Source organism: Pholcus phalangioides, unplaced genomic scaffold, assembly GCF_987345545.1.
Source record: "Pholcus phalangioides strain wild (caught in Gottingen) unplaced genomic scaffold, Ppha-v1.0 ptg000008l_1, whole genome shotgun sequence".
Classification (NCBI taxonomy): Eukaryota; Metazoa; Arthropoda; class Arachnida; order Araneae; family Pholcidae; genus Pholcus; species Pholcus phalangioides.
The window spans coordinates 10,177,104-10,187,966 of NW_028301601.1; the positions used below are offsets into that span (position 1 = coordinate 10,177,104).

The 10,863-nt window shown below is 36.3% G+C and overlaps 1 protein-coding gene across 1 annotated transcript; it reads left to right on the plus strand.

Annotated features, from left to right (window-relative positions):
* The first annotated feature begins 135 nt into the window (after positions 1 to 135).
* LOC149083653 (uncharacterized) lies at positions 136 to 5,480 on the plus strand. The gene is made up of 2 exons (XM_089234144.1): positions 136 to 2,731; positions 5,016 to 5,480. Exon 1 carries the CDS (start codon positions 1,521 to 1,523, stop codon positions 2,085 to 2,087), a length of 567 nt encoding a protein of 188 aa, XP_089090270.1. The 5' UTR covers positions 136 to 1,520; the 3' UTR covers positions 2,088 to 2,731; positions 5,016 to 5,480.
* Positions 5,481 to 10,863: the final 5,383 nt, after the last annotated feature.

Genomic DNA, 10,863 nt, shown 5'->3' on the forward strand with positions numbered 1-10,863 from the left:
CATATACTGAAAGGAGTATCAAGTATCTGTATTAAGGAGTTCTACGATATTGCACCGTACCCGTCAATGACGTAAAGAAAATCCGGTCACGTGATTAGAAGAACTCTCCTTGTGGTCTGCAGTTTCCTATTTAGGGATTTTTTTTCTTTTTTTGAAAAGCTGTGAATCAAAGCGCTTGAAGAGGCTCTGCAAGCGCTTTGCTGTGAATACTGTAAATGATGAGTCATATTGATGACTCATGTCAATAACATCGGGACGCATGACGTCGAATGAATTAATTAACAAGTCCCGCTTTGTTAATGTGTCCCGTAAGTGATCAAAATTGAAAGATTTTAACTTCAATGATATGTATATAGAGCGCCGACGTATAGCACCCTTGGCGATCTGGATTATACAGCACCTGTACCAAGTGGTTATTATAATATGGAGTTCATTAATGATTAGATAGCTTGTGAAGTTCTCAATAATTGAGTGGGCACTCAAATGAGTGAGTGACTATGGGTGAGTGAGTGATCAAATGATTGACCGTTTTCGTGATCAAGTTAATGCCCACGTTTACTTGATCTCTCATATGTTCACATACTATTTCACCAAACACTAACTGTGGCCATTTCGCTATATTGCAATTTACTGCCATTAATGAGATGGGTTGGAAATGAAGGCGCCGTCTATCAGTGGTCGTTGGGGAAATAGCTTATCTATATCCTCCCTCGGGTTTGAACCTCAGATCGGGGCAGCAACCTTCATGTGGTAGAGGAGCATCTTACCATCACGCCACTCGTGCACGCGATCATATACTGTCACTCACATGGTCAGTCTTATGGTCAGAGCTGACAAAATGTACCAGGGAGTCTTGGAGGCGAAATTTCCATAAACTAGCTGAGTGATTAGCGCATTAATCTCTGGTTACGCATGTGTGTGGATTTGAATTTCAGTGAGAGGCATGGGTATTAGGATGGAACAAAAAAAAAAAAAAAATTTGAAATTGTCATTGTAACAGAATTTAAAATATGTCTTTATGTGAAGAAATGCTATTCCTAACTTTTTCTCTCAAGATTCTTGAGGTTCCTCATCGCCCCTAAAGTTTTACGCACGTGTGGAATTCTGTAACGTGACACTGCGGAGGAGGCTTTCCTATTCCCCTGAACACGTGATTTGTTCAGTGACCTCGATGTTTTCCCTTGTTTCATTTGCAGTCTTACTCCTCAACTGAGAGGGTGTATAGCAGTCAAAATGATGACCAGAAGCTTTTATCGTTGTGGCATTGTAGGAAATCCTAGAGTTGGATTCTCGGGTCATGTCCACTTATGGTGATGTTATGTTTTTTTATTTGCTGACTCAACGTAATATGAAGGCACAACAATCAAGAAAAAAATCCAGCTATTGTAGACGTTCTTGAAATTATTGTGCCAAAGATAGAAAATATTTGGAAAACTCCTTCAATTCTTACGGTTTCTCACCAACAGATATGCAAAATTTTCAAAGACTTTTACTGTAAATACAAGAATCTTCAGAAAAATATGAAAGCAAGGAAAGATTCTCAAACTTCCCAGTTGAAGTTGAAAGCACGGAAATTGTTTCACATTGCAGCATGCAAATGTGATTTTGAAGACTGTAAGTGTGACAAGTTGAGAAAGGTCCCAAATTTAGAGCGAGATTTCTTGCAAGATCAAAGAAGTACACGCAAGATGGTCAATGGCCGAGTAGATGTCTTAACAACAAAGAAATTGAAAAACAATGAACAAAGGAAAATGAAAATGGTATTCCGTTTAAAGTCATCTCAAGAAGAAACGGCGGAAACTAGTTCATCAACCATTGAAAACTCATCTATATCCAACGATTCTGAGGAAAGTGATCTATATGAGCCAAAACACAGTTTACCGTTGAAGTTAGCATTTCCGTCTACCAGTACTGAAGCTGGTCCATCAATCATTGCCGAAGCAAGTACTTCATTTGCTTTTGATAGAACTGGAGTGTCTGATCGATCAGCTGCAATTATTACGAATGCTGTGCTGGAAGATGTTGGTTGGGTTATTGACGAAAGAGAAGCCAAATGTGACAATAGACCGGATGAAAATAAGGCGTGAAAGAGCATCACAGAGAGTTCTTTTGCAAGATAAAATTCCTAGAACGAAATGTGCCAGGAATATATTTTGATGGTCGAAAAGACAAAACCTTAGCGAATGTCAAAGGTGGCGATTCTTTCCATAGGAGAGAACTACTATATCTGAAGAACATGTAATCATATTGCAGGAACCCGGGTCAATTTATCTCGGTCACACAACTCCAAGAAGCAGTAGAGCAAGGGATATAAAGTCATCAATCCTAGACTTTTTGAAGCAAGATTTTGATACGAAAGAATTGGTGGCGAACGTATGCGACGGGACTATTACCAATACTGGTTATAAAAATGGTGTTATCAGATTAATAGAGAAAGAAATAGGCCATCCCTTGCAATGGCTTATTTGTCTTTTTCACTTCAATGAGTTACCTCTAAGACATCTTGTGAAGCATCTAGATGGATGTTCCATCAGTCCAAACAGGCGTCAAGGTGATATCGGAAAAAGTTTTGAAAATTCTGAAAGATTACCTATTGTCAAATTTAAACCAATCTCTAATAACCTTCCGATAATGGACAGTGATTTAAGTGCAGATCAGAGATATCTTGTGGAAATGGTACGGGCAATAGAAATGGGCAATTAACCTGCTTCGTTATCACACTGTGATCCAGGTAAACTTTTGCATGCTAGGTGGCTAACAACAGCTAACGATATTTTAAGGTTATACTCTGTAACAGAAAATCCAAATAAAAATCTCAGTATTTTGATTGAGTACATAACGAAAGTTTACGCACCAATGTGGTTCAACATTAAGATAAAGTCATAGTGTGCTGATAGAGCAAGACATTTGTTCAATTTAGTAGAATTATCCAGGTTTTTACCTGACAAAATATTATACTAAATTGACCCAGTTATTCAAAGGAACACTTTCTATGCCCACCCAGAGAATTTATCTCTCTCATTACTCTCAGATGAGAATCTCATTTACAAAGAAATGGGAATCAAGAGAATTCTGAAAATTTGAAGAATCAGAAATCCGTACATTCTATGTTCCGAAAATAAACTTTTCTGCTAAGCACTATTCGGAACTAATTGCATGGGATCAAGTGCAAGTAACTGAACCACCTATTATAAAATGGACCCACAAAAATTATCTAAAACTGCTTTACCATCTATACTGAATTTTCCGTGTCACACACATTGTGAAGAAATACAGTAAAACCTCATTAAGTCGTCACCCTGATAAGTCGTCATTTTTCTTCAGACCCTTCCAGCTCTCATAGACCACAATGTTATTAAACCCTCGTTTACTCATCGCTAATTTCGGTTAAGTTGTCACTATGAAAAAGTTTGAGAAAGAGGAACAGACTATTTTTATAGATCCCATTAAAAAAAGCTTGTTAACAGCATTGCCCTATGCTTAAAAGTCACCATAAAATCCTATATACCCAAACGGAACACTTTAAGTAACGAAAGTTACGCTGGAGAAGTTCATTTGCTGACTAAGGTTTTTGGAACATTGGGGACTGTTCAAGCTCGGTCTCATTTCTGCTTGGGCGCCATTGGAGAAACTGGACAAACCGCGAGACATCAAAGCTCTGTCGCAAGAAGCAACGTAAGCACTTCGCACTCCCAGGGGGGGGGGGGGAAAGCAGGGCATCTCTGGAAAAAACAGAATTTATTGATATGTCAAAGATTACACAGAGTGCAAGGAAATCAAAAATTATGTAAATTGAAGAATCAAATTAAGTCAAAGTGCAACGGGCACAGATAATAAATAATCATAGAAAGCATGGGCTCTACTTATTTAGGGCTTGAAATTTAAACAAAATATCTTTGTTGAAAAAAATCAGACATTCTTTCCCAAGTTGAGGTCTTCTGTTTACTTTTCCCTGCTCAGGGCTCCTCCACCAAGTAAAAAGTGTTCGAAATTACATTGTAGTTGCATCATGAACTACTGATGAATTCAAACACTAAAATTAAATTTGATGCATATGTAAAATTAATGTACAATAGAGAGTTCTGTTATGAAGAAAAGCTACTTATTCAAACAGTTGCTCTATTAGTCTAAATGAAAAATTACTAGTATAAATCAAAGTGTACAGTACATTTCACCACAATAATTTAAGTAATAAGAGATAAAAAAGATAAAAAATTGCTATTATTTTTTCTTTCGCAATCTGTAAATCTTATTAATATTGTTATTTTGATTCATACATTTCTTGTTTTAGAGAATGCTTTTTAAAAATCATCAACTTTGTTTATGTTTAAAAAGATTTTTATAATGTGTACATAGAAAAGTCTTTTTGCTCAACATTTAGGGTCTGTGAGGAATCCGAAGATATTAAAATATTTTCCTAGATTTTGGTATAAGTTCTTAAAACCTTGAAAGGCATATTTTCAATACTAAAGCAACATCAATTTTCGGGTGTGCATGAAATGACAATGATGCAGTGAAAAACAAAATGTACTAAGATGTCATCATAGAATTTAATAGCGATCACAGCTGAATCAGAGGAAAGAGTGCTTTGTTAGATTCATCAGATTATACAGATAGTCCCATAACCTATTTATGGCAACAAATTAAGCAACAAATTTTTAGCAGTTTTTAAAATTTTCATGATACACATCATAAAAACTGCTGCATTGGAAATAAAAGCTTGTTTAGAACCCAAGATGTATTTCAGGGTGACCGAAATAAAGCAAATAAAGTTTGACGAGATATCTCAGGATTGCTGCTGTAAGGTTTAAACCTAATTTCCTTGAAAAGACAATCATTGAATCAATAACAGATTGAATATTAGTAACTATATAATTTCATCATTGTATTGTGTGCATCTATTCAACCAAGTGAATTGCCATTTCTTTTTTTTCCAATTCTTTCACTCAAGCTTGTCTATAGGTGTTATTTAATGCAATTTTCTTATCCTTTTAAACTTTACATTTCTTTTTCAGTGCACACGGTAGGCTAGTTTTGGAATACAATAGTTCCAGACACTATCTATCAATAATGTGTTGGGAAAGTTGATGAACAATTCTTCTGTATACAAAATAAACCAATCAGCATCATGAAGCTTCTTTTTTGACGATTCCAATTTGGTGAAATATTCTTGGTGAGATCACATGATTTTTTATTAACTATCGGTTACTTTTTATAAATTGCATTGTTTGATGTTAAAATTTCACTAAAAGTCGTAGAGTTATAGTTCCCTCTCAATTACTAATAATTTTATAGGACACTATGCCACATGCTTTTGTCACATGATGACTGTCTCCTCAAGCGACTAGTGAAAATAGTAATTTTTTATTGCTATGTAAGCCAATTTATAGAAAGGCTCAACCAACCTGAAGTTCTATATTTCTGATGCATTGTTGTTTTTAATACAGTAAAACCTCTGTTTTTGTGAACACCAGCGGGACAAAAAAAAAAAAAATCTTAAAAGATGGATATTAAAGAACCACTCATCACATTGAGAATGATTCTTGAGAGTCGGCTTGCAATGAACTTATCTAATTGTTTTCTACCTTCAAAAGATGCACAAGAGGTGAATTACATTGTTATTCTTAGTTATACTTCTTTTTTTTTGCAAGATGTTCAGTGTATTTTTCTGCTTATTAACACCAGTCATGATGTCAAAAGTGAAATGTAACTATGTAAAACCTCCCATACAAACTGAGAACAGTTTACATCACTCTATTGGTAACATCAGTTTTTGCTCTGGTGCAGAGACTGAACTGTTTAAGAAGATATTTATTAAAAAAATTTTTTATAACACTTGGTTGTGCCATTGTTGGCACCTGACAATACCTCAATTAATCATTAAAATCTGATATGGTATGAAATGTATATGTATGTGTCTTATTCCTCACAATTCCCAATCTGAACTTCTGCAGCACAATCAGAATACAAAAATTATCCATATTTTGTCTTGTACGCATCTATGATTGTTCTTAAAGTTTATAGCATCTAATTATTATTTATCAAATGTTACGACATTGCTTATGATTATAAATTATTTTTCATTTCAGTGTAGTTTATTTGTGTATAGATTCATGGAAGCTGGAATGCTTTCATCATTGTTTTGTGCCTGTAAATCATGAGTAATTATTATCTCCTCATTTTCTGTTATCCACAGGACCATCTTTGCAAGTGGTCCTGTCATATCCTGAGCAACAAAAATAATTTTTTTTACTTGCAACTTTTTAAAGATGTGTGTTGACAGTACAAGTAAAATTAACAAATTATTTTTTTGTAAATTTTTCAAATGTTATAAATACAGTAAAACCCCTCTTAACAGACATGCCTCAGATGCGGTCACCCCTCTTTTACGGCCAAATAGTAATTTTCCCATGTATAATAAACGTAAAAATTTCAAACCTCCTGAGTAATGGTCACTCCTCTCTTATGGATGAATTTTCTTGTCCTACCGGTGCCCGCAAAAAAGAGGTTTTACTGTAAGAAGCAAATTTCTACAATGTTTAGCCCTTTGTCGGTTGCAATCCTTGCCAATGACCTCCATTGTCAGAACTGGCTTCCATAGTGAAGAAGTAATAGCGGGATATTATCAAAAACTGATTGAAGGTTTCACTGATGTTCATAAAGTAATCGCTTTTACGCTCCACATTTGCATAAGCCGCAACACTACAGAAATATCTTGAAGTAATAAATTTTGTTTATTTCATGGAGTGCTTCAAGTATGATCAACAGACAAAATTCTGAGGTATAAATACAAAAGGTATAAAATTATTTTTTGCTAAAAAAAATATTTTAAGCGCAAAATTTATTGAAAAGAACTTTGGAAAATGTTTTTTCTGGCCTTTTTCCCCCATTCACCATTAAATGTAAACATTTAACACAGATTTTTGGGGATGCTATATGCATAGAAAGACTAACACGTTTTTTTTATTAATGTGGAGACTAGTGTTTCCCAATCTTTTCTTCCCCATGCCTCACCTAAGCATCTTTAGAATCCTGATACCCCCACTCCCCCACCACCACTTCATAAAAGACACCGAAACTGGGGAAGGAAATATGTGGCCCGAGATGATAAAAAAAATTGAAAAAAAAGTTGAAATATGGAAAAAATTCCGTAAATGCTGTTTCAATCTACTGTGAATTCAAAGCTCTTTTTAGATTAAAACACAAAATTTCTTTGGAGAGATTCTCTTTGCAGTCGTCTGAAACCTTAAATTAGCTGGTGTGCTTCCCCCTCCCCCAGAATGCACATGGAGGAAGCCCAAAACCTGGAAAGCCCTTTACCCTGGTCTAAAACATGAGTTTTCAACCTTTAAGAGAATGTGGGCCAAAAAAAATTCCATGAAGCCGAATAAGTCATATTGTGGTATGAAGGTTTCGACAGCTGGCTGATGTGCAGATAAATCCAGGAAAGAAAATTCAGCTGGCCTCGTGAGAAATCGAACCCATGATCACTTGCCAGGTGAGCACCAGAGTCCGATGATTAAAAAAAGAACCCACTCTGTATAAACGAATTATGTTCGTTAATTAAACGTTTATGGTTCAAAAACGAATTACAACCCAAGTTCTGATGAAGCAATGGACAGTTTAATTTCTCTCTATTGTAAAGGAAATGAGAATGCTTTGCTGATGAAATGGAATGCCATGGATGAAAATATACTTCCTAAAGAAGCACCACTTAGGGAAGAATGATTTTTGTAGAAGAACTATGTAACGTAAATGTAAAGAAATGAAAATGACAGAATTTTGCAAATATATCAGTGAGTGCAGAGAAGGTAGTGGTAACACACCTATGTATCCAGAATAAATATAGAATGTTGAAAGCAATAGCCTTAACTTTGCCTCTTTCAACAGCATCACGTGAACTTTTTTTAGGACATTAAATCATATAAACTTAAAAAAAAGGGCTCAACTTGGTGATGACCATTTGGAAACCCAAATAAGATTATCATGTGAAGGCCCTTCTTTCACTGTCACTGATGAAGGCATTCACTGTGATATGGATTTTGAACTGGCTGTTAAGATATAGAAACAAAAGAAAAATTGTTGAAAAAAATGTGTGATGAGTATATAAATATACACATACTTTATATATGTATGATTAAGCTGGTTCTGGTTATCTCATATTTTTTATATATTTGTATCAAATCCATATTTAATATACGTGTTTCGATTAAATATTTTTCAAAGTTTGAAAGTTGTGATGTATGTTTTCATTTATGTATCATGAATTTTATATAGGCTACGATTGTCATGGCAGTTATCACAGTGCTTCAATTCCAATTTAAAATTATTTTTCACCATTAAAAAATTACTCTTACAAATTTGGGACAGGAGTCATTACTCATCATAAAAATATTTTCTGATAATACTGCTCGCTGCTGTTACTACGAAAGTTTCAACAGCTAGCTCATGCGAAGATAAATCCAGGAAAGAAAATACAAGCCTTGCGGGCATGTGGTATCTTGATTCTCACAGTGGTGTCTAATGGGTAAATCCAAGACCCAGGGCTTCAAAGCAAATAGGGAGCTCTACATTATTGAAGAATTTTACATATTCTGGGATAATTTTTTCATTAATTATGAATTTTCATTGATACTTGAATTATTTCCCCATTAAATATAGCATTTCATTCATTTGTGAATAATTTTTTTTATTAAACATGGATTTTCATAAATTCTGAAATTATTTCCTTATCAAATATTAATTTTCATTAATTCTGAGAAATTATTTTTTGACCATGTGAATTTTCATAAATCATAATTGCCCCTGCCCCACCTGTGGGCAGGGGGATTTCAAGGATTTTCAAGGACTGTACGAACCCTGAATAATACCTCGATGCGAGACATGCAGTTTTTCCAAGACTTCTGGTCTTGCAACTTGTGGCACAATAAGTCTCTGGCCTCTGCATATTATTCCTTCTTTGGAATAATACAGCTCATCTCTACAGTACCAGTAAGGCTGAGCTGCTGCTCTGGTTCTACTCTTCTCTGGCCATCCCTTTTGAACATGATGAAGCACATCCTGCAGCTCTGCATCACTCGCTGTCATCAAAGTATATTCGTGCCACTTATTGGTTGTAGCACATGCAAGGAGATAATCGAGACAGAGCTGCTTCTTGCTCGTAATCCTCTTCAAATTTGTCATTTGACAATTGAGTTCTTGATTCTTGACAAGGCGTCTGCAATCTTTAGCTCTTTACCAGGTATGGACATAAGTTCAACATCATATTCGTTCAATCTCAACAGCATGCGCTGAAGTCTGGGAGAGATTGTGTCATATTGCTTTTTACTCAACCCTAGAAGGGGCTTGTGATCAGTTGAACAACTACTGGCCTTCCATAGGTGTAATAATTGAAATGTTCCAGCCCATAGATCACAGCTAACAGTTCTTTCTCGATCTGTGCATAGCGTGTTTGAACTGCTGTAAGTGTAGCAGATCCATATGCAACAGGTTTGTTATCTTGTAGGAGAACTGCTCCTAATCCATGCTGGCTGGCATCCACTGAAACAGTCACTGACTTTTTCACATCAAAATATTGTAAACATGGAGCTTGCTCTATCATTTGTTTTAATTTGTTAAAATCACGTTGGATATTTTCATCCCACAGCCACTCAGTATCTTGTTTTAATAGCTGACGTAGCGAGTGAGTTAAACTAGACAAGTGAGGAGTGAACTTGGCTAGATAAGTAATCAGCATCACGGGGACCCGGATTCGAGCCCTACCGTCACCACAGTGGTGGTCGGCTGAAGTTGGTTTTCTGTGGTTCCCAACTTTGAGGCGCAAATGCGAGCCGATCTTCCCGTTAAAAAGTCTCGCCACAGAGAGCAACAGTCCTACAAACAGTACAAATATTCAGTCACTACACATCACTCACTTCACTTCTGAGATATAGATGCAGCACTGAAAAATCATACACAACACTAGATACGCACTCAGACTGTTAGGTACACGCACTTACACTTCCGGCACAACTCACTAGGTAGTAAATTGCCTATGGCAACAGACCTGAGTTGTGCTCGTTTTGAAAAAAAAAAAAAGTGTAATTATACTGCCGCTGTGGTGGTCGAATGGTCATAGTGATGGACTCACATCGCGGGGACCCGGGTTCGAGCCCCACCGTCGCCACAGTGGTGGTTGGCTGAAGTTGGTTTTCTGTGGTTCCCAACTTTGAGGCGCAAATGCGAGCCGATCTCCCCGTTAAAAAGTCTCGCCACAGAGAGCAACAGGCCAACAAACAGTACAAATATTCAGTCACTACACATCACTCACTTCACTTCTGAGATATGGATGGCAGCACTGAAAAATCATACACAACACTAGATATGCACTAAGACTGTTAGGTGCACACACTTACACTTCCGGCACAACTCACTCATTAAATTGAATGGTCTATTTTTTCATTATTTAGCTTTTTTTATTTTCCAACTCACTAGTAAATTGCCTATGGCGATAGACCTGAGTTGTGCTCGGTTTAAAAAAAAAAAAGTGTAATTATACTGTTGTAGTAACATCAGCCATCTGGCAATTCTTGAGTGTGGGTCTTTCAATTTCAAAACATTGGATATGTTAGCCTGGTCACAATAAATCACGAAATGTTCTTGGTACAGATACTGTCTGAAGTAAGAAGTAGCAAAGACTAGGGCAAGAAGTTCAAGCTCTACTGTACTGTACTGTACTTAACCTCTCTACTGACTTAAGTTTGCGTGAAGCAAAAGCGACTGGGTGACAGATACCTTTCTCATCATTGTGCATCAGGACTGCACCTACTGCTTCTGAGGATGCGTCTGCGTAAAGCAGTGGTTCTCAACCTTTTTCAGTCCACG